Genomic DNA, 27,681 nt, shown 5'->3' with positions numbered 1-27,681 from the left:
AGTCATAACGTTGATGTGATGGTAAAATCTATTGGAAATGAAAAGATTGTATGTGTCTAATAAATACGTACAAGAATTAAAGTCACTTTTAACATATTAGCTAAATTAAACGTTTTCAAGTATTTCATAAATTTTTTGAACTTGAGAAAACGTTGCTCGTAACTTATTAAACAATAGAAATGGGTGGTAATTCTAAACAAAGAACCAAAAATAACGTCCGTGTAAGTGTGAAAATAAAATCAAATAACATTTTCCACATTATTCGAGAGGTTCATGATATCTCGTTAATATTATTTCGGGAGGGTCTGCCCTCATTTATTCATAATTGACAATTTAATGCAGAAAATGCATTGAATTGTAAGTTGTTACGAACGTTCAATGAAGTAATGCGCAATGTCCTGTACATGGCTCTTATTCAATCAATTTAGTTATTATTAGGTAATATACTGAGGGTATTGCGTGGCTTCATTCTTATTCTCGAGGGTACAGTGTATAATAGTGTTGTCTAGAAAAATAGATATTTAAAATAATGATGATGATGAAAATTCATCTTACCAAAATTTTATTTGTTGTGAATAACTAGATAGTTGTTAAAAGTAAATATACAAATGAAATTCTAACTGCATCATAAAACTTAAAGCAGGCAAATATACAAGCTTTACCTAATATCTAACTATCAATGTTTTGCCAAATCTTTTGTTTCTTGAAGAACGCTTGAAGAACAAATGGCCGTTGAGGCCTAAAAGCTATTGTCTGGCAACCGTGTCCTGAAAGATGTAGTGTGGATAGACCTCCTGTGAGGTAAACATTTGACCTGTGCAAGGTTGCAGGAATTTGTTGGATTTGGATAGTGTAGGACCAGATTTTATGTGGAACCTTGGGAGCTTAAGTTGAATGGTGGACTTTGGTGGGCTGATAGTACTTATATTACTAGCAGCTGAAAGTCTAGTGCTGAAAACAATAGTAAAAAATAGCATCTCCATATCTCAAATGCCAAAAGGAAAATAAAAAAACTTAGGCTTGGACTTAATAAACAGTTTGAGATATTATGAAGTATTTGATTGCTAAAATTTTTACTTAAGGCTTTTTGAGTATATTTTTCAAGTAGTTAAAACAAATAAATAAAAATGTGGTGTAAGGTTTATTGTAGGTACATATTTATTTGAATCAACTATTTCTTTGAATTTGGGGGAATTTTAAGTAAGATGTTTTTTTTTATTGCTTAGATGGGTGAACGAGCTCACAGCCCACCTGGTGTTAAGTGGTTACTGGAGCCCATAGACATCTACAATGTAAATGCGCCACTCACCTTGAGATATAAGTTCTAAGGTCTCAGTATAGTTACAACGGCTGCCCCGCCCTTCAAACCAAAACACATTACTGCTTCATGGCAGAAATGGCAGGGCGGTGGTACCTACCCGTGTGGACTTACAAGAGGTCCTACCACCAGTAATATGTCAATAAGTTTGACAAACTTCTAATGACAGAGTCTGAATTTTGAAATAAAAGTTATCCAGCATAAATATGTTGGTACCAAAATGCCCATGCAGGTATATAACATTTGGTTTGAGATACAAAGTCTAAATAATTCTAGATATTATTGTATATTGAGTATTTCGGGACTATTTGGAAGAAGGGAATGGCATTTTTTTACTGATTTTGAGTTTAGAGATTTCACTGTATAGTGATTTAAATAGAAAAAAAAACTAAAATGCTCACTCATTGAGTTAAGATGAAGAAAATCTAGATTAAATACAAACACAAATTTGAAAATTTAAATGTGAATATGAAATCTGATTTTTACAATATTAAATCTGATTTTTACAATATTAAATCACACATGGTGTTTTAAAACATGAAATTATTGACAGCCATCCAGCAGTGGGCGCAGTGCAGAACTCCTAAGCAATGTCAAGCTGGAATCAGGTCTAGTGAGCATTGCAGGAGGAAAAGTTCTTCCAGCACTGTTTCCAACACTTACAGTTGCTACTATAGACCAGGAAATTAGTCCAGAATTCCAAATATGCATAAAAAAGTTGAACAAAAAGGATCCTATTACAAAGACAAAGGTAGGTAGATACTTTTTGAATGGTGAATGAAAAGCTGAGAGTTAAGCTCTAGTCACATCAGCATAATTTCTTCATTCAACTGTATTCTTATTTTTTTGTCATGGTTGTATCTTTATTATTGTATGCCTATTATATATTAATGAATAAGTGGCTATTAAATTGAATTGAATTGACAACTTTTTTAAAGTGTTTTATAGTAAAATGATAGAAGTAAGAGGTTGCCCCTTTTTTATTTTTTTCTATATGTTTTTTTAACAAGTCTTAAACTTTTGTTTTCTTGACTTTAGCTAGAAATCAATTTTTGGGTGTGATGAGTTTTATTTTCTTTTTTGCTTCATTGTCACATTATGCTTTTACCAAAAGCCACTAGTGATATTAATCCCCCTGTCTTAGGAGGAATTCATTTTTATAGATTCCTGTTTGTACATAAGCAGATGTGAACGCAGAGTGCAGTTTGGGAAGCACTGGCCTAGAGTCAAATGAATGTTATTTTTGCAGGGACTACAGGAAATGTTGGAAACCATAAACAATAGTAAAGTTGATGATGTCATCACAATTCTGCCAAGCTGGGCACATTTCTATAAAATACTTGCCATTGACCCAGACAGGAAAGTGCGAGAGTATACACAGGTGTGTTGTACATTGTAATTACACAAGATGAATGCTGAATGCTTGTGGATAATGCAAAGAAGTAGATGCTATTATCTAGTGCTTCCTTGTCTGCTTTGCTGTCTGAATGTGTATAGGTTTTACATTGGATTTTCATTCTCCACAAATTAAAGTACACCACAAAGGCACATAGCATTACAAATAAATAACCCTACCTATAATAGGTATTTTTTTCTTCTTATATGGGCGGATGATCTCACAGCCCACCTGGTGTTAAGTAGTTACTGGAACCCATAGACATCTATAACGTAAATGCGCCACACACGCTGAGATATCAGTTCTAAGGTCTCAAGTATAGTTTCAAAGGCTGCTCCACCCTTCAAACCGAAACGCATTACTGCTTCATGGCAGAAATAGGCAGGGTGGTGGTACCTATCTGCGCAGATTCTCAAGAGGTCCTACCACAGAGGTCTCATAGACGAATTGTAATACTAGTTCATATCTATGAAATTACGACTTTCTTGAGGCCATTCGTTTATTCTCAACTAGCGGACCCGGCGTACTTTTTTCCGCCTTAGAGGCAATAAACGAGCAGACTTGATCTTATCAAGGACAATTTTTTATTTGGATAATTAATGTAAATTAAAAAAGAAAGTATTTTAATGATTCTTTATTGTCCATGTATTTTAGTTGTTATTATTATTATTATCTTTTCTTGTTCTTCTTCAGTCCTTTCACTCGCAATGTTTCGAATCTTAGTTGCATTACGGCTTCGTCGGGAAAGGTGTGATCGTGTTGGTCGCGGCATGGCTTTCTTAATAATTACCTATCTTGGCACAAAAAGCTAATAGAAACTTGAAGCAAATACATCAACCGGTCAACTTCAAAATTCTACAATAATAGACTACATTACGTTTAGCTGTCAGTTGCGTTTTGTTATACACATTTTATGTCACGTCCGACGGGAATGTGATAAAAAGTATCCTATGTCCTTCTCCTGGTTCTAAGCTACCTCCCCACCAATTTTCAGCCAAATCAGTTCAGCGGTTCTTGAGTTATAAATAGTGTAATTAACACGACTTTTTTTTATATAATAAGATATAGATTAAGGGAAGGTTTTTTTTTGTTGCCCTTGTAGGCAGACGAGCATGCGGCCCACCTGATGATGAGTGGCTACTGTCGCCCATGGACTTCAGCAATGCCAGGGGCAGAGCCAAACCGCTGCCTACAAAAGTAAGACATTGTATTGTTTGTGTTCCAGTTATGCCACAGCAGCGTGGTGCGCGCGTGCGGGCGGCGGCTGGCCCCGCGGCTGCGGCAGCTGGTGCCGGCGTGGCTGCAGGCGCGGCACGACGAGCACGGCCCGGCGCAGGCGCACGCCAGGACCTCGCTCGCTGTACGACCCCCACTAATGTCTATGGATTACAAACTGAGCGCAACCTACACTTATCAGTTGTTCCAATAAAATTGGAGTGTCTGTTTGTAATATAGAAATAACCGCTTTTTACTACATACATATGAATATTTATACGGTATAACTTCACTCATACGTAGCTAATGATATAAGGAGTAACTTAAGCTACTTTTTTTAGACTAGCTTCGCCCCGCGGCGTCACCCCCGGTACGACAATAACCGCGGGTAACATCGCGGGACTCGGCTATCAATAACAAAATTTAATGTTTCCAAAGCGAAGCGAGAGCGGGTCGCTAGTATTGAATAAAATACTAAAATATGCCAATAAGTTACCACATGACAGAAAAAATGTGATATCATCATCAGTTTTACTTTACCCAACAGACCTACCACATTATACATTTGTGTGTATTTTAGTGCCACTAATTAATTTTCTCTCAATTTCAGAGTACGTTCCCCGATGCCAAGCTACCGGAAGTTTTAGCATTTTGTAAGACAGAAGTTATGACCCATTTCCTCGATAATCTCATCGGCACCGGTGAAGCCAGCATCTCCAAAAAGTAATTCATATTTATATGCTCATTGTTCTCGACTGCTCTGGGGTAGACCGGTGATGTCTTATAAAATAAAAGAGTGGACTGTAATATGATACGTATAATATTTGTTCAGTTTACAAAGGGAGTAACAATCATTGTCGCTGGTGACGTTACTGCTCGAAGTGCCGCGCCGCGCTCGGCTATGTCCGCGCATCGATACATATGAATGCAGAAGTTGACCAACAAGACATCACATTGTCATCGCCACCTTCTAACATTAGCTCGAAGTCTACGGAGAGAAGACGTTTAAACAATTATAGCGTTTAGTTTCCTTTTCTGCACAAGCCGAGAAACTATTATTGGCGCAGCGGCGACGATAACTTTCCTTTTGGTAGTGGTCGTTGGTGATTGTAGAATGGGTCACCAGTGCCGGGCGGCACATTAACGAGTCCGTAATAGGGTAGACAGTTTATTACCCAATTTGCGGACAGTATAACAATATTTAGAAGAAGGAGAAATTACGGAGACCAGAAGGCACAGCGATACGAACACAATAATGGAAAATAGACAAAAGCAATAGATCGCAACAAAGCTAGAGAGTACGCGTAAGTCGAGGAGTGACACAGTCGTAGCGTGGCGTCGATCAACCTCCGACCAGTACGCACGTAGCTATGTACATACACGGGTCTTCGCTGCACACTAGCGCCCGACTATGCTTTTGTAAATAATATAATTTTAAGTAGTGTTGTGAATGTATGGTGGCTTGGCGTATTTGTGTACTGTATGAGTGTGTTATAGAATACGTAAACAAATATGATATAATATTAAATATTGAGTAGGTGTGTAATGTAAATTAATAAATATTATGAATTAATATACATAAATGTAGTAGAAACATCTACATTCCTCTCGGCGACCCCGGGGCCAGTACGCCTAGTGCTCACACTCGGTGACCTTGTTGTAGAGCAGACAGCCCAGAAGACAAGGAGCAGCAAGTGACCCGCCTCATCAGCAGCTCGCTCCTCGGCCTGGAGTACTTCGTCCGGCAGCTGCCCGCCCAGCACGACGCCTGGCTGTGGGCCCAGCTGTCCGCCCTGCTGCACGCCGCCGCCTTCTGGAAGCTCGCGGCGCACTCCTCGCCGCGGATACGGTAACCTCAGTCAAACTGCAATCTGGTACACCACACCCTTCTTTCAACTAAGCTAATAAAAATATAGACAAAGTAATTACTGGACGGTAATACTCCACCTGCAGTCTTCGCGGTGCACTGAGAGTTGTTTGTTTGGAGCATTAAAGTGACTTATTGCAAATCTTGTTATAGTTTTTATAAATGTTTGGGATTTACTTTAATACTGTCAGAATGTATGTGAACGTAATTGAATATAAGCAATAAGCAAATGTGGCGCGAGAGAACCCTTGCCTGCTCTCCCTTTTCGAATCTCAGTTGAAGAAGGGCACAACGAAATCCGACACGAGACATGCTCCAATGAAACGATGATGTTAGTAAAGTGGTGTGCGGTCCGCAGCGCGGGCTGGGCGGGCGCGGTGGGGCGCCTCGTGCAGCGGTTCCACTCTATGTTCGGCGACCAGTTCGGCGCCCACACCCTGCGCGTCCTGCTCGAAAGGACCCAGGACACCGAGCTGCTGGTGGTGGCGCCGCTGTGGGCCTGTCTGCTGCTCTACACGCACAGCGTGCAGGTACGTATTATGTTTATTACTGGTGGTAGGACCTCTTGTGGGTCCGCACGGGTAGGTACCACCAGTACCACCACCCCGCCTATTTCTGCCGTGAAGCAATAATTCGTTTCGGATTTAAAGGTAGGGCGGCCGTTGTAACTATACTTGAGACCTTAGAACCTATATCTCCAGGTGGGTGGTGGGCTGTGAACTCGTCCACCCATTTAAGCAATATTTAAACTAAAAAAAAACCCTCCCGCCTGCTATCCGCGGCTCCGCTTGCCAAATAAAAAAAGCATCTAAATACTAAATTAATGCCCTTTCAGTGGTTTAAGCATGTAGTTCGGAAAATTCAGAGTAAAGATATGAACAGCAGGGATACACCCGGACTCGATACCAGTTGTAAATGAGATTGTTCTGTTGTAGGACTGGTGTGAACATTTGGAGAACAAGGAATTGCTGCTTAAAAGAATGCTCGAGTTATTAGAAAACGGTAAGTATAAAGTAAAGAGGCTAGCGCGTGGGCTGGAGTGCGTGTTGCAATGCGTGCGTGCCGCAGGGGGGCGCGGCGACGCCGGCCTGCTGCGCGCCGTGCTGCTGCCGCTGCTGCCGCGCCTGCCGCGGGACCTGCTCACCAAACACTTCTACGAGCAATTCTTCGACGCCATCTTTGTGGGGTCAGTTCATGGAAATACATCTTATTATTAAGTAGGTACAATAAGGGAACTGATACAGACGAAACAAAAATGCTTTTTACATTCGGTTAGAATTAAGTACATGCAATGAGCGCCCCGAGGTGTCGACCGCGCCACGCTCGGAGCTTGGCCGCCGATGAACCCTAGAAATATGCGGCAGAAGTTATAGTTCAATAGAATAGTAGAATTGTAGAAACCAGTGTTTCTTTAATCTTTAATACTAAACCGGAGCTTGACATTCGATCAACCAGTCGCTCGTCGTAGTATTTATCGAGAGACAACAGGCAACGTCGCACGCAGCCCCCCCCCGCCCCGCCCGGGCCGGCACGAGCGCGCACACGCACACCGCACGTTAACACAGTTGTCGGTTGACAGGCTAGAAAAGAAAAACATATTAAGTTCGAAGAGCGAGAGGCAGTCCTGGTTGAGCGGCCTGGCTGAGGGTCTGCGCCACCTGGCGCGGCAGGACGACGACTTCGTGCTCGAGGTGGTCACGGCGGTGCACCGCGCGTGGCTGCGGCACGTGCTGGCGCCGCGCAGCGAACAGCTCCTCATGCACGAACTCATCAAATGTTCGGCCAGCAATATGGCTGCTTGCGTTAAATTTTGGCACCAGCAGTCTGAAGACAAATACGACCAGCTTATACGGAATTTCTGGCAAAACGTGAACTTCACGCTTTTGAGTCAAATCGAAACGTTGTCCGATAACACCTCCGACACCGCCAGCGCGACGGCCGGCCACGTGCTGCTCGTCCAGACTCTGAAGACGTCGCTACTAAATGAACCCAAAAAGCAGCGAAGCATCAAGTTCGAAATGGACCGTGACGGGGTCGCGCCGGAGCCCGCCACCCCGGAGTGGAGTCCCGCGCCCGACCCGGCCGCCGCGCTCCGGTTCCGGCGCGACCTGGACGACGCCGTGCAGAGGCTGGTGGCGCGGTACTTCGAGCTCGTGGGCAGCAGCTCTCACTGCGACGCGGTGCTGGCGGCGCTCGCGACCCTGCTGCAGGAGTGGGAGGGCGGCGTGCGGGCGGCGGGCGCGGCCGCGCTGTACCGCGCGCTGCTGCGGCCGCGCCTGCACGCCTCCCGCGCCGCGCTGCTGCTCGCCTTCCGCCTGCTGCCCCACATGGACGCGCCCGAGCGGGACCGAGTGTTCGACTCCTTCGACCAGGTCGCGTGCGTCCTCCGCTCTATATATTGCTCGCCCCCATACTTCTTAACTAAACATAATAACACACGTCACGACGAAGGATTTAGATAGCTTGTATAAGATTGTCCCGGGACATCCAAATGTGCATATTGTGGTTTCCTAATCCATGGACAGAATTTTCATCCTGGAGAAGCTCCCCTGTTGTGTATGAGATCCCTACCTACTAAGTCGTGACCGGATTCCGCGATACTCTTCCAAACTACGACCAACAGACACGTTCAGCGTTATGTAACGAACTCTGGTGTATTTATCTGTCCATTTGTTCCATTTGCAAGGAAAGCACTGAGTTCATTGAAGGAGGCGATTAGTTCGGTGTGTGGTAATGATGAATTGTCACAGCTGACGGGTGACTGCGAGGAGTGGTGCATCGAGTACAGCGCCGCCGCCGCGTGGTGCAGCACCAGCGCCGCCCGCTTCCTCCGCTCCCCCGCCCGCACCCCCGCCCTGCTCCGCGCGCCGCACTTGTTGACGGCGTGCCTCGCGCACGGTAAGGGTAGCAAATCCCCGCCCCTCCCCCGCACCCCCATAGACCCAATATAATTTTTAGGAGATTATACTTTTTAAGAATAATAACAAAACTTTATTAAGAAGTTAAAATACAGGCACGAATGATTCCAAATTATTTTTCAGAAATACTAATCAGCAAAGAAGCAGTCTCCGAAATCATTGACGTGATCAACAAGACCCTCGCCGACCCCGACTCTCCCGAGCTGGAGCTCCGCAGCAGGATGGGCGCTCAGCTGGCCACCACCTTGCCCCAGGACTACCACGATCAGAACTTTTCGCGGCTGCTCGTCAACCTGTTCCATCTGAACGTTCTTGTGCCGGTGCGTACGTCCCGCGCCGGGTCGCTCTACCTCCGTCCGAGCAGCGAAGCGTGCTGCCCGCGGGCTCCAATAACTCTGAGGGTTGGTTGTAGCTTGGAGACGGCAGACTGTCGGCGGACACGTGGCACGAAGTCCGTTCTTCCAGGCAAGACGGGATCGGTGCGCTGGTTCCTGCTGCAAGGAAAATAATCTATAAAGAAATCAATGACTACATCATAGACACGCTGTTCACAGAGTAAGTCGCTCCGCCCCGCGTCCGGTGGCGCCCCCCGGCCCTGCATCGATGTTTTGTTCCTTCCGTAAATTTGCTCAAAACGACAATTATATATTGTTGTTGTTTATTCTATTTACTTTTGGGACGCATCGTCATACCTTTTATCGGCTTAATCTTTATGTTGCTATATGACATGCAGGGTCGCGGAGTGCCGGCTGACGTTTGTTCCTTTCAGAATCCGACCCCTGGAGGCGGGGCGGGTCGAGAGCATCACCTCGCTGTGCCCGCTCGTGCTGAGCAAGGACGCGTCGCCGCCGGAGCTGCGTGACGTCACGGAGTTCTCGCGGGCGCTGCTGGGGGGCGCGGGGGGCGCGGCCCGCACGTGCGCCGTGCGACACGACTGCATCCAGGGCAACTTCAACTGCCCCTTCAGGGACGACCCCCACATGAAGACGATCATCGACGAGGCCGACGGCGAAGCGACCGAGCCGGACGAGAGCGACCTTACGGTTTATGTGAATAAGTGCGTTTTTCGCTCGCTGTACCTGAAAGCTATTTTGCTGCGCGAGACGGAGGACGAGAGCGGCGACGCGCAGCGCTGGGGCTCCTTGCTGCTCCGGGACGACTACTTCCTGCTCGAGTTCTGCCAGCTGCTGCACGACCACATGGTGCTGTGCACGCTGGACGAGGCCTATGCGTTCGTGAGTGAACATCGACTCTGTTCAATTACACATTTTCTTGTTAGTAAACAATAATGGCGTTATCAACTCGATAATAATGATATAACAGTCGCCCCTGCACGAGATAGTGGGCGCGGCCAGACGCACAACGGACGCCGTGGTGCTGTCCACGGTCCGCGGCACGGAGCGCCCGGCCCGGCGCCGCGTGCTGGCCGGCCTGGCGCAGCGGGCCGCCGCCTGCGGGTACTACTGGGCCAAGGCTCGGAGATACTTCGAGCTCAACGTAGACCCCGACGACCTGGAGGCGGAGAATCCTTTCGACACGTCGAACCTGGATCTCGAGAAGATGGCGGAAATCGTAACGGGGAACGGGTACTTCCACAGTCTGCAGGTTCGTGAGCGGCGAGCCGACACGCAAACATTCACTCTAATTCATTCCAAACATTTTTAATTCAAGTACATTTAGGTCTCATTTAACAATAGTATTGAATGTCAAAGTGAGTTTTACCGATGGCCCCTAAAAAACCACAGACCTGAAAACAACTGACGAAATAAATTGAAATGTTCCATTGGTTGTTTTCAATGTGCAAAATACTCATTGGAGCCCCCGTCCCCAGGCGAGCCTGCGCGGGCGCGAGGGCGCGGCGGGCGAGGGCGCGGGGGTGGCGGGTGAGGGCGCGGGGGCGGAGGGCGCGGGGGCGGCGGGCGCGGGCGCGGAGGGCTGGGCGCGCGTGCTGTACCTGGTGATGGTGCGCAGCGTGTACGCGGCTCACGGCGACGAGCCGGGCGTGCTGGACGCGCGCTTCCTGCAGGACCTGGCGCGCTGCGACTCCGGTTGCCGCCTCGACGTCATCATCGACCTGTACTACCGGCACAACCACGTCATGCTCTACGACAGGTAGCGCGCACGCCTCTGCAACCGACGCCAATACAATCACTTTATATCTTCACTTCGGTATGCTATCCAGGGACATCCGGTCGGCGAGTTGGGCGCACGTGCTGAGTAACGCGGCCGTGTGCGAGTGTCTGCGGGCACAGCTCGTGGGGCGCGGCCGGGCCGCCTCCGCCGCCGTCTGGGACTTCCTCTGCATCACGCTCTGCTCGGTGCTCTCCTCGCTGCAGCTCTCCAAGGCGCACTGGGGCTCCACCAAGGTACGCCGGTCGAACTCTCCGCGGAAAGAGGTCTCAAATCATTCTTGTGATTAATATTTGACTAGCATTCTCGGCAATCTGAGAATTCATTTATATATAGAGTGTTCCACAAAGAGTATTTGGATCCGCAACGCAGCGGCTGTGCCTACAGTACACGCCACGTCTAGATGTAAACAACGTGTGGTGCCCTACCCGTGTCGCCGCCGAATGATCAGTTGGACGCGCCGCATCGAGATAGACAATAGCAAATTTGTTCAACTCTTTCCAAGTAATTAATGCGACGTAATATGCAACCTTATTACCAAGGAATACGGCTCACAAACCTTAGTACGGCGAAAAGAAGCTGTTTAATATGACCGACTGCCGAAGGGCCGAAACTTGGGACTACTTTGTAGTGGAAATGCTTCATTGTTACTTTAAAGTGATTCAAGTATTAACTTTGGTGACACCGACCCAGAAAAAGATGCGAAAGAGCCAAAGGCTCAACAATTGCAATATCACCACTGCCTGCTTGCGCTCAACTCGTATGACCGGTGCCCATGCGCTTCTGTCGATGTGTTACTACGAATCCTACGAGTACTACGGCACCTTGTATAACATTAAACATAATTGACAAAGGGACGCCAGAAGACAAATTTGTTCAATATGTTCAAGTGCACTTTATCCCGAAACTATTCACTTGGAAACATTTCGTTTCGTCGAATTGTAGTTCTAATCGACCAATATGTAGAATTTTCTCGTTGAAATACCGTTTGCGGGACACTCTGTATATGGGAATATGTAAGATCCCAAGTTCGGTGTGCGCAGTACGCGCTGCTGGCGCGGGCCGTGTTGCGGCTGTACGTCGCGGCGGCGAGGGCGGTGGACGCGCAGGAGGACGCGGCGGGGGGCGTGGTGGGGGACACGGCGGGAGGCGTAACGGGGGACGAAGTGGCGGAGGCGGGGGCGGGGGCGGCGCGCGCGGCGGAGTGGCGGGACGTGTTCGCGCCGGACCTGCACGCCAACCTCTTCGCGCTGCTGACGCACGTGCTGGGTGAGTGCTCCCCTAATAATTATATATGAGTGCTACTCTAATAAAGTTATCGTACTTTGAAACTATCAGTTTAAAAATTTTGATTAATGAAGCATCATCTTACTACGCAAATTAATTCGTTACTATATTAAAGTGAACTAAAATAGTAAACGCGAAGTTAAAAAAAAGATATCACGTTTGCGCCAACATATGAATGTATCGTTTGGTTCCACCGCAGACTCCCACCACGCACCGGTCAAGTCCACTCACGTGTCCACCGTCGAGGAGCTCATGCTCTGCACCAAACACATGGATTGGAACCTGTTGCCCAAGGAGCAGCAGGTGAACACGTTCGCGCTGAGCCGGCTAGTGCGCGCGTGCTGCGGCGGGCTAGCGGGCCCGCACCGCGCGCACCAGCACCTGGCCGCCTGCGTGCTGGAGCTGCTCGTCGAGCCGCTGGTGCTGGAGGACGGTAAGCGACGCAGCTGTGCCGGCGCCGACCCACCCCGCGCCCCCCACTAACCGAGTGCGTGTTGCAGTCGGCAAGCTGTCCATGTGGAGCGAGTCCTCCGACGAGGAGAAGGAGCAGCACGAGCGGCCGCAGCTCTCGTTGGAGTACTTCCACGAGGACTTCGTGCAGCTGACGGACGCGGTGGAGACCGCGCTCGCACCATACACGTAGGAGCCGCGCGCGTGCCCGCGAGCCGGGCGCCCCCAGCCCCGCCGGCGCCCGGCTCGCGCTCGCACCACACATAGATTGGTCGGGCTCGGTCAGGTCGTGGTGTGACGTCACGCTCCCCCTCCCGCAGGGTGGGCGAGGCGGTGTGCGGCGCGGCGGGGTGCGGCGCGGCGGTGTGCGGCGCGGCGGGCATGTCGGCGCGGGAGCGCGGCGCGTGCTTGGGCTGGCTGCTGATGGCCGACAGCCTGCACCGACAGTGCCGCGTCGCCAAGGGAGACCTGAAGCATTACTACATCCACATATACAAGTCAGTACCCCTGCCCCCCGCACCGCGCTCAGCCATGCTGAGGTTAAGGAAAGATGTAAAATAATTATTATGATTTATTTCACCTTTTTAACACACAAAGAAACTACACACACAAAGAAAATAATATAAATGCTATAGTAGAATTATTTTGTCGGTGCGGTTTGGTTCATAAAACATAGCCCGACTAGAGCGGTGAGCATGTTGCGCGGGCGCAACGCCATAGTCGATAAAAACAAATGAGTCATCAAAGGCAGGTACACGGCGGCGGGGTGGTATACGAAGGGTGGTGAGACATTGTTATTTTACGAGTCATTGGTTGTACTTACCTGCAAATTATAGTACATATGTCGAAAAGAAATGTGTTTTTATGCATTCGCTCTCTGTATTTCTTTAGTGACACAACGGCTACTCCTTTGTTTTGTACCATAACGGCAGAGTTTATTCAAAATAATATTTGCACGTGTCAACAATATGTTAAAATTTTAACTGAAATGAAAATAGATCCCGCAAAGTTACAAAGTGTCGTTCTGCCGTTCTCGTTAACTTGCTGCGGCAATATGTGGTGTAAGTGTTCGATTAGTGATTTTTACTTTCATTTTTATCACTAACCCACAAAACGATAAAACTAAATACACTGTTCACCCTGTTTTTTCCAACTCCTAAAACCGTCACTAGAGAGCGCTGTAATACGCAAATCCGTTGTTACCCTTGTCATAAGTGACACTGTATCCTAGATTATTGATTTTTTACTTTAATATACAAGTTTTTCTAATCCAAGTTTATTTTAATAATCATCCCTCGGAAAGTCGAACATGGTCCTTCGAGCCGGATAAGAAAACAACTAATGATAAACAACAATTTTAAGTGCAAAAGAACGTTACAAACCGTAATTAACACGAAACTATTTCGTTGCTAAGTACTAGTGAATGTGAAGAATGGGCCCGGAAAGTTATATTAAATTGCAAACCGATGTTCAAAATAAGATATTTAAGGCACAGGTTAATTTCAAAAAGTCACCTGCGTCTAGAATAACAAGGGAATATATCGAAACGAGATTGCAATTATCGGAACAACATTGGTTAAAGTTTGAAGAAAATCACCAGAATGTTATATTGGGATGCGAAAGTAACGATTATAGCTATTAAACAAAAGGTACAATAACAAACGTTACATCGCGAACTGCATTCTGGCCAGGCTGGTTGGGAAAAAGGGCTTTATCTTCAGAGTCATCCAACGGTGTCAAACAAATATTCGATACGACAAATGATTGCTTGCACGCTTTATCTAACCTTGGTATACCTGTATCGACATGGGACATCTTGATTATATATCTCATCACAATAAAATTGGATAATGAATCCAAGAAACAATGGGAACAAAAACTAAGCGAACAGGCTGATCGATTGCCTACACTAAGCGAGTTCCAATCATTCCTGGAATCAAGATATCGAGCACTCGAGTTTTTAGAACCAAACCAAAGAAGAGAGTTTAGAGGCAAAGATGCAGCGGATAAACCGAAGGTGTTCAGCGTGACGACGTCTGTATCCTGCCCATTCTGTTCGGGACATCACTTGCTTTATCAATGCAAGAAATTTGTACAAGAAGCCATCGGGAATCGCCGGGACTTCATCCAGAAGAGAAAACTGTGTTTCAATTGCTTCGGAGCTAACCATTCGGTAACACAGTGCAAACGACGCACGGCTTGTCGGTGCTGTGGCCAACGTCATCACTCGCTGCTGCACCAGGAAGGCGGCACTCACAATCCGACCCTGGCGGGTCCTAGTCAGCCCACTAATCAACAGCGGGAGCCAGCACAAGAACCGCAGGCAGCGGATCACGTGGAGCGTGTTGTCAGCCATTTTTCTAACAGTGAAATGAGATCAAGTAGTCAAGTAATGTTAGCTAGCGCATTAGTTTATGTATCCAACAAGGGTATGTATCACACACTTAGGGCATTGTTGGATCAGGGCTCTCAAGCCTCGTTTATTAGTGAACACGCAGTTCAACTTTTGCAGCTTTGAAGGTTGCCAGTTCTAAGTACCATATCTGGTTTAGGAGGAGAAAAATCTAGTATTTCAGTAAAACATATGGTTCAATTTAAAGTACAGTCCACATATAACTCTTTTAGCTATCCCGTTCAAGCCTATGTTTTAAACTGCCTAACATCCACTCTTCCTTCACAGCAAATTCAATTTCAGGATTGGCCGGTATTGTTGCAATTGCAGATGGCTGATCCAGGATATGGTACACCAAGCAATATAGATCTTCTACTGGGCGCTGATGTGTATGGTCAGGTTTTGTCAGAAGGCATATTGAGAAATCCACCTGGAACCTTGACAGCTCAAAATACACAGCTGGGATGTATCCTGTCGGGACGAGTTTAAGTTAGTGGGGATACTCCTTACATTATTAGCGCACATACCCATGACAACTCAATCAATGATTTGCTGCGTCAGTTCTGGGAGATTGAAACTGACTACCATCATCCACTTTTATCCAAGGAAGAAGAATCCTGTGAAAGATACTTTGAATCCACTACAACTAGGGACAGTTTGGGTCGTTATGTTGTAGGTCTTCCTTTTCGCGACAACAATCCACTTGCTCAAGAAGAAACTTGAAAATAATCCATTCTTGAAGCAAGAATAATCCAAGGTAATAAATGTAGCCACCTGGCTATGAATCATATAGAAGTAATTAATGACAAACAAGAAGCTGCTAAGCCAGGATGCGTTTATCTACCTCATCATGCAGTTGGTTGTTCGCGAGGACAAAAGTACAACGAAGGTCGGCGTTGTTTTCGACGCTTCGTGTAAGGGTACCAGCGGCAAGTCATTGAACAATGATTTATTGGTAGGTCCAAGGCTTCAACCAGAGTTACGACACATAATTATGAAATGGCGTACTTATCCTATATGTTTCGCAGCGGACATAGTTAAGATGTATCGAATGGTCAAGGTCGTACCAGAGCATACTGACTTCCAGATAATGTCACAAGGGTACTATCAAATGTAAGAAATCTAAAATTGTAAGACCAGTCTCCAAACTTTGCATTTTGCCTATCGCTTTTTAACATTACTTACCTGAATAACTGTAGATATTTCATGCAATGTATGTAACTTAAATGTATCTTTGGATGCATCAGCTATTAAGTATTTTGTTATTGTTTAGTTGTAAGTAAGTACGAACTGTTTAAAAGCAACCCTTGATTGAACTTTGTCGTTATTATGGTTTCTTTAATGTGTAATTTATATTTAGTTCATGTTGAGCAGTTCTTTATTGATTACTATTAGGTTAAGATGTTACGGTTTCATGGAGATGTTAATTGTACATGTAAAATTTGATGGCCTCATTGTTGGCTATGAACTTTTGTAGTTCATAGTGGGCGGAATGTTCACCCTGTTTTTTCCAACTCCTAAAACCGTCACTAGAGAGCGCTGTAATACGCAAATCCGTTGTCATGATACCCTTGTCATAAGTGACACTGTATCCTAGATTATTGATTTTTTACTTTAATATACAAGTTTTTCTAATCCAAGTTTATTTTAATAATCATCCCTCGGAAAGTCGAACATACACTATCGATAACGCTTATCGAAAACAATAATGCGCATCACTATGCCCTTCTATAAGGCACGTGAGTGGAAGAGAGAGCGAAATATTCGCTTCACAGCTCCGATTTTTTATGACCCAAACTGCACAGACAAAATAATTCTACTATACTAAAAAAAAAGTAAGACATCACAGAAAGGCTGGCAGATGTGACATGTTAATATTATTTTGTACAAATATAGATGCCTAAAAGGGTAGTTTACGACAGAAAATTCATGTGGCATAATGGAAAATAAAACATTAATATTAAGAAACAGTCGCCTGCGCATGGCGACGCGTCGCCACACGGCACTCACAGATTATACATATACATATTGTTATATAGCGTGGCGACGTTACGGCGCTAGCGATTGGTGTTACGTGCGGCAATAAATGTAATAGATGGTTATCTATATATATATAAAAATGAATTGCTGTTCGTTAGTCTCGCTAAAACTCGAGAACGGCTGGACCGATTTGGCTAATTTTGGTCTTAAATTATTTGTGGAAATCCAGAGAAGGTTTAAAAGGTATGAATAGAATATGAAAATGCTCGGAGTTAAATAAAAATAACAATTTTGTTTTTTCTTTGATGTGTTCCCCGTCGGACGGATTCCTTTTGTTTGTTTAAGTTTATTTTATACAAAAGTTTAGGTCTTTTATTTATCGATTGAGGCACTACGAAGTCTGCCGGGTCAGCTAGTATCTTAATAATGGTTATATCTTATAAAAATATATAAACACTAAAACTAAATTAAGAAACATTTAAATAAGTTTTATAATTCTTTGGTTCGAGTTCGGATTATGGAATATACTGGTCACATTTAGAGGAACGTAAAAATATCTTGGGACGTTTGAGAACATCAATAGTCGTCATTTGAACGATCTAAGCGGCCCCGGGGCACGCGGGCCCGTCGGAGCGGTTACCGTCTTCGAACCTGAGCGTAAATAATGTTAATGGAACGGACAGATGCGGATAGACGTCTCCACATAAAGTATTGTTGACGAGAACAGAGACAAGGAGTACGGCGTCCCCCTGCTGGAGGGCAGTCTGCGGCTGCTGCCGGAGGAGCTGCTGGCGCACGCGCTGGGCAACAAGCCGCTGCCGCCGCAGTACGCCGCGCACTTCCACGGCACGGCGCCGCGCTCGCTGCGCCGCCCGCCCGCCGACGAGCTGGCGCGGCTGGCGTGCGCGTGCGTGCGCGCGGCGGTGTGCGGCGCGGGCTGCGGCGCGGCGCGGGCGTGGCGCAGTGCGGCCCCGCAGCGCGCCGCGCGCCTGTTCGACGCCGTGCTGGCCGCCTACGTCACGCCGCTCGCCGTGCGGGACCAGCTGCTCGCGGTGCACGAACGGGCCAACGAAATCGAAAACGCACAGGTACTACAACCCATGTTTTGAACGTTTGAGCCATCTCTGTCGGGGAATGGTAACGACGTCTCATTGAATTAATAAAAGAGAGAAGGGGTGTCACGGGATACCAGGTAGGAACGAAGTTCCATCGAATACAGTAAAAGCTCTTTATTCGCGGGGTATATGCTTCATAAATACGCCGCGAATACAGAGTACAGAATGGTAATTTATATGGGATTATTGGGAATACGTTCCTGGGTGACAAAAAAAACACATTATATATATAAAAATCAATATAATTGAAGTTTTTGAACATTTTGATTAATTCTCTTAAAGCTTAGTCAATGGTTAAGAATTTTGTAATTTTCTCTTGCTTGGCAGTTTTTAAAAGCGCCTTCAATTCAGACTGCTATGAAGTGCTATGCTAGACTCAATTGCTAATGCAGCAGTCGCATTAGCAATTGATTCTAAAAAATAACTCGCATAAATATACTTTATTTAATAAGTAATAAGGTTGCTTTCATTCTGTTTGATTACATTCTCAAAAACACCGATCGCGTCGAAAACTGCTTATGTCAAAGCCCTCAACGATATCATTTAACAACATACATTAACCGGTGTTCGAATCTCGCAGGCGGGTACCAATTTTTCTAATGAAATACGTACTCAACAAATGTTCACGATTGACTTCCACGGTGAAGGAATAACATCGTGTTTACTGGTGGTAGAACCTCTTGTGAGTCCGCGCGGGTAGGTGGTGGTACCTGCCTATTTCTGCCCTGAAGTAGTAATGTGTTTCGGTTTGAAGGGCGGGGCAGCCGTTGTACTATACTGAGACCTTAGAACTTATGTCTCAAGGTGTTTGGGCATTTACGTTGCAAATGTCTATAGGCTCCAGTAACCACTTATCACCAGGTGGGCTGTGAGTTCGTCCACACATCTAAGCAAAAAAAAAAGGGTGCGTGTACTTATGTACGCGCGTAAGAAGTTATACTTTATTTTTATTAAATTTATGTCATTTTTTTTTTTTTTTTAATCAATTTGAAAAAAATCGGTTAAACAACATCCTCAAACACGCATATTAGACATTCCTTTTCTTGACATCGTATAAATTCGGTCATTCTCAGTACGGTTCTGAAAGTTCACCTGCGACTATTTTCAGACTCGCCAAGTTACGTCGGTCGTATTGTAATGAGCGATTTAGTGGGCAACTTCATTCTGTTAATTTTGTGTCACGGTGCGCGCGCATCGTAAAATCTCACTCTCATCAATTTTTATAACGCGCCTAAAGAAGTATAACTTCAAAATTTTTTAAGCATGTGTGTCTAGAAGAAATTTAAAGAAATGAGAGTAATTCGTGAAGTGTATTATTAGGTGTTATAAATAAAATACGGACGGTTTACTTAATATTAAAATTTATGTGTCGCCGTCTACTGTCATTTTCTAATAGTGCTACCCCTTGCATTAAATTTATAGTAGCACCTAAGCTGATGGAAGGAGTTGGCTCCTCATCCTCGACATAACTCTCGTCGCTGGAAGAGTCGCTGTGGTCACTGGCGTAAATAATAAAACGCTTAGTGACTGAATCGACTATATTATGGTCATTGGTATTTATTTGGTCGTAGCACCGTCGTAGTAACGGTCGTAGCACGGTTTCCCTGCATCCCGCTTGACAACCAAAGAGACCTAAAAAACGACTTGTGCGCATCTAACGACTCTTGCGAAGTTACGTGCCGGGGACTATACCATATCTCGCTGTCGATACTTTTGGATTGTTGTTAGTGCGCTTGCGCGTTGTCTGTACGTGACTTCATGCGTATACTATACACTATGCATTGGCGAGGCGGAGTGGGACCTGAAAGAGAAGGGATGAGAGAACAGAAAGAAAGAGGGAGAAAGAGAAAGTAATTATATAATATTCGCTTGTGTATACCACTATAGCACTGCCGTTATGTTTTTCTCACGGTTTTAGACTCACATTTTTTTCAGTTCGGTCGCGCAGTAAAATCCCTATTTCCTCCAAGCCTGCCGTAAGGAACTTCGTTCCAATAAAAAACAAACCAAATATATTTTTAACTCTTATTATCTTGACTGGTACATATTAGTGTAAAGGAATAAATGAAAATGAATAATTATCGGCGACAAATCGCACACAGCAATGTAATATACGCTTATCTCCCTGTTTACCCTACTGGCGGGTAACAATCCTAGAACACAAGACGTTAGACGGGCGCCGGAATCACACTGACCACGCTTTCTAGATAATAGGAGTGGGTAATATCGGTTTTGCCGCGTATCGAATCGTATCTATATATCGAGTATCAATATCGGATATTGAATCTATATATTTTCTGAATCTATATATTGATGGATGCTAGTAGATTTTCTCGATTCATGATATTTGAGATTTGAAACGATACGCTGATATAATATCGTAGTAGATATAGATTTAAGTCAACGTTATACGGTTGGTTTTCTGATATCAATTTATAATATGATTTTAAAGTAATAAAAAGAACATGAAAATAAAAATATCAAAAAAACTTTCCTTCATGCTTTTATCAGGCCTAGGACTGGCTACATTATTTTCAGTTTTTAGTATTTTGTCTTAATTTAAAATTACAAAATATACTAAAAGAGTGTAGATTTCAAAAGTTTAACACAAACACAAGAAATAAACTCAATTATTTGGATTCAACTAAAAATAGAAAAATGTGTACTTTAAAAATCAAACAAAAATTTTTTTAAGTATTTATAAACACTTGTCCAAAAATTCTAGTTCAAGGTCAAAGCGCGTGAAATTAAATTCAACGATGCAAATAGGCTATACTGCATTCAAGTTAGGGTCGAAAGTTGAAACTTCTTTCCTAAATTGTATCCTGCTGATACGCTAAGAATAATCTACAGACATATGGACTTAAATACAAGGTTTACAATTGTATGGATAATGCCTGTTTCTGTTTCATTCATCACATGATATCCCTATCGTGCGCTCACTCACTCTGGCCGATTCGATACGAACCAAACGAATATTGCTGATACACGAATCGGTACGATATGCCGATGCGCATCACATCGAGCAATATCGTGTATCGGCTGATATCGATACATAGATTTCGATTCACGAATCGGTACGATATGCCGATGCGCATCACATCGAGCAATATCGTGTATCGGCTGATATCGATACATAGATTTCGATTCACGAATCGGTACGATATGCCGATGCGCATCACATCGAGCAATATCGTGTATCGGCTGATATCGATATATAGATTTCGTGCGGGGCGATATCGGATTCAACGATATTGCTGCGATATATAGATATTGAATCTAGATACGATTTATATCACCCACTCCTACTAGATAAGCTTACAGGTACACAAGCTCCGAGCGACATCGCTCGCACGCGGCCCGCCGAGCTGTGTCACTCGCTCGGTGGAAGATCGTCTCTATGTCGTTGTTGCTAAATACTGAAGATAGGTTATAGGGAACAAACATTATGTAACATTGCTGAAGCTGTATGACACGAAATAACCTCTCAGTGTCCTTGTTGATGATTGAATCAGCCAATTAGGGGAAGTAATAGTGGGGCTGTAGAGATATTTTATAAGAGGTTTGAAAGCTCCGAAAATTCATGTCTCAGTGCGCGGGGCTAAGAGCGGCGTGTTGTTGTAGATCCAAGTGCTGTGGTCGTCTCAGGAAGTGTCGTGCGTGTACCGCGTGGAGGGGCGCGGCGTGGAGCTGCGCGTGCAGCTGGCGCGCGACCACCCCGTGGGCGCCCCCCGCGTCACCCCGCCGCCCCCCGGCTCGCCCGGCGCCAACACGCACTGGATCTCCGTGTACCTGGCCTACCAGGACGGCACGGTGCTGAGCGCGCTGCGGCAGTGGACGCGCGCGGCGGGCTCGCGCGTGCAGCGGGCCGCCGTGTGCTACATCTGCTACTGCCGCCTGCAGCCCGCGGCCGGCACGCTGCCCCGCGCCGCGTGCCGCCAGTGCAAGAACAAGTTCCACAAGGAGTGTCTGGTGAGTGCGGAGCCGGCGCCGGACGCTGCGGTCCCGCGCGCGGCTCCGCTACAGCAGGTCGACTTGTCTACTTGCAGCGCAAGTGGTTCTCGACGAGCAACAAGTCCAACTGTCCGCTGTGCAGGACGTCCTTCTAGCGGCCCCCCGGCCAGCTCGCCCTGCGCCCTACCATCTGACTGTTTTATTTTAAATTATGACGTCACTGTGTCAAAATCATTGTTGTGTGTAAATAAAATAATCCTGGAAATGTTATTCAACTCGTTTATGTTTTTTAACTTATTTATGAATGCATGTTTCCTTTACAAGGTTTTGCACTAAATACGCATCAAAATATACCTAACATTGACACGAAACAAAGTTGATATAAACTTATATTAAGTAATTTACATTTATTTCATTACATTTACTCATTTATAATATAATATTACGCTACGACGTGTTCCCGAGATCGCCATCGTTGACCGGCCCCGGGTGGCGGAGGACCGGGGGTGGCGGCGGGGGGGTGCACCCCCGCAGCAGGGCAGCAACTACGGCGCTAGTATAATATAATACCGAGGTGAACGTCATCAATGTTGCTGTAACTGATGACTTATCCATTCTATGTCTTCATAGAAGCGAGGATCACTAACGCGCAGAGCTGCTCGTTTGTAGAAGAAGTAGTACCAGGGGGACACTGGAATCGACAAAAATACGATATCGACAAAAAAACGATTAAAACTACAAGCCAGAAGCAGACCGCGCCGACACTGCGATAAAGCATCATATTCTTGAAGTCGTCGTGGCCTAAAGGATAAGACGTCTGGTGCATTCGTGTTGAAGCGATGCACCGGTGTTCGAATCCCGCAGGCGGGTACCAATCTTTCTAATTAAATACGTACTCAACAAATGTTCACGACTGACTTCCACGGTGAAGGAATAACATCGTGTAATAAAAACCAAACCCGCAAAATTATAATTTGCGTAATCACTGGTGGTAGGACCTCTTGTGAGTCCGCACGGGTAGGTACCACCACCCCGCCTATTTCCGCCGTGAAGCAGTAATGCGTTTCGGTTCGAAGGGTGGGGTAGCCGTTGTAACTATACTGAGACCTTAGAACTTATATCTCGAGGTGGGTGGCGCATTTACGTTGTAGATGTCTATGGGCTCCAGTAACCACTTAACACCAGGTGGGCTGTGACTTGTCCATCCATATAAGCAATAAAAAAAAAAAAAAAAATATATTCTAAGACTAGCGACCCGCCCTCGGTTGGCTTCGGTGACATTAGATTTTATTATTGATAGGCGAGTCCCGCCATGTTGCGCGCGGTACGACAAACTGCGGGTGACGCTGCATGGCGAAGCTAGTCTAAAAAAAGTAGCCTAAGTTACTTATATCATCCTTATATCATCAGCTACCTATCAGTGAAAGTCCCGTCAAAATCGGTCCAGCCGTTCCAGAGATTAGCCGGAACAAAAAGACAGACAGACAAAAATTGTAAAAAATGTTAAAAATGTTATTTTGGTGTATGTACCGTATATATATTCATATGCATGTAGTAAAAAGAGGCTATTTAAATATTACAAACAGGCACTCCAATTTTATTTATATATATAGATTACGCGTTACCGCATCACAGCGTAAGACAGCGTAACACCAGATGAAAAATAAAAGCAATACTCACAGCATCTCTGGACCAAGAACAGGAATATGACCGCTGGTCTCGAGGCCGAGCCCGGCTCGTGCCACTGCTGCTGCAGCCACACCGCGTGCAGCAGCACGCTGGCCGCCGCGTACGCCGCGCACACCGCGCCCGCCGCGCGGAACTTGCGCACCAGCACCTCTACCAGACCAGCCTACGGTCAATGACGTGCCGGTCGGAGCTCATGCACATATTTGTGGAGAGAGATGAATGGGGAACCACAACCCGAATGTCCAGTGTGGAGGTGCGCCGCGGCAGAAATAGGCGGGGCGACGGAACCCGTCCGTGCGGGCTCACAAGTCGTTCGTTTAGCTACGTCGAGTTCAAAATAGGCTCGCTTAGAATGAGACTTAGCTTATTGAAGTTGTAACTAAGATATTTAAATTGCAAACTACAACACTAAATATAATAAATAACTGAAACAAATCACGCACAGTCGTCCGGCCCCAAATTAGGATTTCCTGTGTTGTAGGTACGCGAGACTGACATACATACATACTTATATACATATAAAGATACTGACCACTCGGACAAAGAGCAAATTGCCCTATGCGGGAATCCAACCCACGACCCTCAGCGCAACAGCCAGGGAGGCTAGCTACTGCACTACCGTGTCCGTCGAAATAAAATAAAACCTTAAACGGTCGAGTGTAGCGGAAAGTGCACTCACTTGAAATAGATAGGTGGAGAAGAACGTCATCAGCATCGCTGTTATAGATAGGACCAAGAACAGGTCCTGAAATCTAGAACAAAGTTTTTATCCTCTATAAAACTGGTTCAATCATAGTTCAAATATTGAATTAGAGTATATTTTGCTCCATTTTTTTATCACTAGTTACGAACGTGAACGAGCTCGCAGCCTACCAGGTAGGTGTTAAGTGGTTGCCAGAGTTCATAGACATTACAACGTTAATGCTGCCATCTACCTTAAGAAATGAGATCTAAGTCTCAATTGTAGAGTATAAATGTCCTACCCTTGAAATCGGAACGCTTTAATGCTTCGTTGCAGAAATGGGCAGGGCGGTAGGACCCGCGATGCTCGACTTCTGTGAGTCCACCATATCGCAGAAGGAAGCGGCGGAGCGAGAGAGGGAGAGATCATCCCTTTCCGCACCGATCCGTCGCCGTCGAGTCGGGTCCCGGAGGAGGGAATACGCCCGTACGTCCCGGCCCCTGTAGATGGCGGCTTCCCCCGGTGAAGGTCAAGGTGCGACCTGAGGGGGTAGAGGCCGCGCGGCGCGCTACCAGCATTCTAGCGCGCTGCCAAGGAGACACGAAAGAGCGACCGGTTGGCGGTGTATCGCGTCCCGACCCGGCAGGCTGGTTCTGGTCCAGCGAGGTATTCTGGGACACCAGCGGCACCGTCTGGGTGGCCTGACGGGCTGCCATGCTGAGACGGCCGACGTTTCAGAGCCTTCGATTCGCCTCGAAGGCTCCGTCGGCTGGGCGTCCTTGGGGTGACCCGCGCTGTCTGGTTGTAATGTTGACCGCGGTAATCCACCATCTCATCCGGGTTCTGACCTCGGAGGGGATCGGACGCTTGGGCGAAGAGTGCAGGGGGGTTGTTTAGTGGGTGGGCCCTAAAACTCCTTGGGCCCGCGGTCTGCTCTCAACACCTGCAGATCGTTGTGTCCCACATACCCCGCGCGCCCCCTAGGCGCGGGGACCTCGTAGGAGGTTCGGCCCCCGGCCCGGAAAAAATAAAAAATAAAAAAGATGGTAGGACCCACCCTTGTGAACTCAGAAGACTCCCTAGTAAAGTTAAAATTGTATTTTGCGTAATTACGTAATTTTTGCGGCTTCAAATTCAGTCCTCACAATTCCGAAGATCACAGCAGTGGTAGAGACCGACAGAATAGCTTCAGTTACATACATAAATAACCTTGAATAACATGTTGTTATTGTTGTTTCCATTTCACCCTGTCACCCTGCTTACACATTGGCATCATTATTTAACTTGAAGATTTAATTTGTACTTTCACCAAGCCCTCCTTCATTATGCTCTCTATATGAACTCTTCCCTCTGTCTTGATCTCTACGCGGTCTCTCTGATTCTTTGTACTTATTACCTATCTATATTTATAAAAATGAATTGCTGTTCGTTAGTCTCGCTAAAACTCGAGAACTGCCTTACCGATTTGGCTAATTTTGGTCTTGAATGATTTGTGGAAGTCCAGAGAAGGTTTAAAAGGTAAATAAATTTGAAAATGCTCGGAATTAAATAAAAATAATAATTTTGTTTTTCCTTTGTCCCCCGTCGGACGGATTCCTTTCGTTTTTTTAAATTTATTTTGTACAAAAGCTTAGGTCTTTTATTTATCGATTGAGGCACTACGAAGTCTGCCGGGTCAGCTAGTTCATAATAATTATGAAAGGCATACACACCATACAGACAACCCTTAAAGTCGAAAAGGTCGACTACGTCGCTTAGACATGAGAAGAACGTGCTTAAGTAAGTAGTACCTTCTCGCAACACAACTTATCATCAGCATATAAGTATTTCTTAAGAAAAAGGCTGATACTAGGTACTGGCATACGACGATCGAGAAGAAATTGCAAGAGTTCGAGAATGCTAGAGATACACAGAACTGCACATTAATTACTATGTAAAATAAGGATCTTGCTGAGCTGATAACAATACACCCTTAGTACTGCATACTTACATGAATAATACAAGAAGTGCATCCTTAGTTCTCGGAAATAAACTCACACAATTAAATATTAAGTCGCAAAACATGAAAATAAACTGAATAATTATACATATCGTGTATTTTGGCGTAGAAAGCTTCATTTTATTCGAATGTCATATGCGAACGTAAATATTATAACTCAAATCGACCGCAATAAAGCACTCACACGGCAATGACGTCACGAATCAATATTTTAAATGTCCGTATTGGTTGTTGCAACACCTGTTGTCTATGTTATCGAAAGCTTGGCTATTCTACAGATTGGCCTAAAGGTCCAGGCCAAAAAAAAAATTATTCTACAGTTGTGCGGTATTGGAGTAGGTCCAAATAAATATGAAACTATTTTACAATTCTTTGATTAAAGCATAAATAACAAGCCTCAAATACCATAGATAATTAATAAATAAAAATAAATTAATAAATTAGTTATAGATAAGCAATCCGGGTAAAAGTTAAAAATAAACCGAAGACTGTGTCAAGAACATGCACAAAAAGCCCTTCGAAATCTACTAGAAGCTTCCATGGTGACTAATTTTCTTATTACTCGTTCTTTATCACCTATTCCTGGTCCTTCAAACATAAAATCGACATACTCAGTCGACCTACCTACCAATCATCTTCCATCACCCACCGCTGAATCCTCATTTAATATTGAAGCTACCGTTTTTCGTACTCCACCACCTACTAACGATATCTCATCACTCATGGATCGTATTGCATCATTATCAGAGCAATTAGATTTGGATACTGGATCATGGAATGGTCTGATTAACCATTGTAATTATTTTAATTTTACTGAAGTTATAGCTTTGTTGCTTTGTTATAATTTTAACATGTCACGTTTTTCTAAATAATATGAATAAATAATGATTTGTAATAATAAATAGAAGATAAATAAGTTCCTATAAATAAAGGTCCTTTTCAAACACACTTATATTGAATTTTACTGAAAACATTTTGTGAGATTTTCACTCTATGCTTATGAAAAATCATTTAAATTTAAATTGTAAACGTTTAAAACCCACGGAGATTCCGTATTTTTTATTAAAAAACTGTAAGCTGTAACTCAGTAAAACTGAGACAATATGTCCAATTTTGTTCGCATGGCGGGACAAAGTTACCCAGATTGATGGTAAATAAACTATACAAACCACAGACAAGTGTATTATCTATGTGACAGATCAAGTAAATTTTAGGCTAAATCTCTCAAATATATCTATCATCTTCATTCCATTTCACTCCATAATATCATTTTTCATAAAAATATGAAT

At 45.0% G+C, this 27,681-nt stretch overlaps 2 protein-coding genes across 3 annotated transcripts; one reads left to right on the top strand and one right to left on the bottom strand.

The window, feature by feature from the left end:
- Positions 1 to 9: 9 nt before the first annotated feature.
- Ltn1 (E3 ubiquitin-protein ligase listerin) lies at positions 10 to 22,292 on the top strand. Of its 2 annotated transcripts, XM_089729859.1 has the most exons (25): positions 10 to 221; positions 1,872 to 2,069; positions 2,568 to 2,699; positions 3,940 to 4,074; positions 4,540 to 4,652; positions 5,593 to 5,778; positions 6,155 to 6,326; positions 6,732 to 6,798; positions 6,865 to 6,982; positions 7,376 to 8,168; positions 8,547 to 8,694; positions 8,838 to 9,034; positions 9,127 to 9,269; positions 9,484 to 9,949; positions 10,038 to 10,319; positions 10,546 to 10,826; positions 10,897 to 11,080; positions 11,888 to 12,113; positions 12,331 to 12,564; positions 12,632 to 12,770; positions 12,902 to 12,931; positions 12,962 to 13,078; positions 17,681 to 18,041; positions 21,693 to 22,040; positions 22,118 to 22,292. In XM_089729859.1, exons 1-25 carry the CDS (start codon positions 180 to 182, stop codon positions 22,175 to 22,177), a joined length of 5,172 nt encoding a protein of 1,723 aa, XP_089585985.1. In that variant the 5' UTR covers positions 10 to 179; the 3' UTR covers positions 22,178 to 22,292. The 2 variants fall into 2 exon arrangements, with proteins under 2 accessions (XP_089585985.1, XP_028039136.2); XM_028183335.2 differs by having other exon boundaries at positions 12,902 to 13,078.
- LOC114249681 (transmembrane protein 138) lies at positions 22,288 to 26,604 on the bottom strand. The gene is made up of 4 exons (XM_028183337.2): positions 26,384 to 26,604; positions 24,391 to 24,463; positions 23,703 to 23,874; positions 22,288 to 22,713 (listed from the first exon to the last, which is right to left on the bottom strand). The coding sequence occupies exons 1-4, from the start codon at positions 26,509 to 26,511 to the stop codon at positions 22,607 to 22,609; spliced, it is 480 nt and encodes a 159-aa protein (XP_028039138.1). The 5' UTR covers positions 26,512 to 26,604; the 3' UTR covers positions 22,288 to 22,606.
- Between the last annotated feature and the right edge of the window lie 1,077 nt (positions 26,605 to 27,681).

Source organism: Bombyx mandarina, chromosome 09 (assembly GCF_030267445.1).
Source record: "Bombyx mandarina strain Sakado chromosome 09, ASM3026744v2".
Taxonomy (NCBI): Eukaryota; Metazoa; Arthropoda; class Insecta; order Lepidoptera; family Bombycidae; genus Bombyx; species Bombyx mandarina.
Note: the sequence above shows the minus strand (reverse complement) of the source record. Positions and strands in the feature narration are given on the sequence as shown.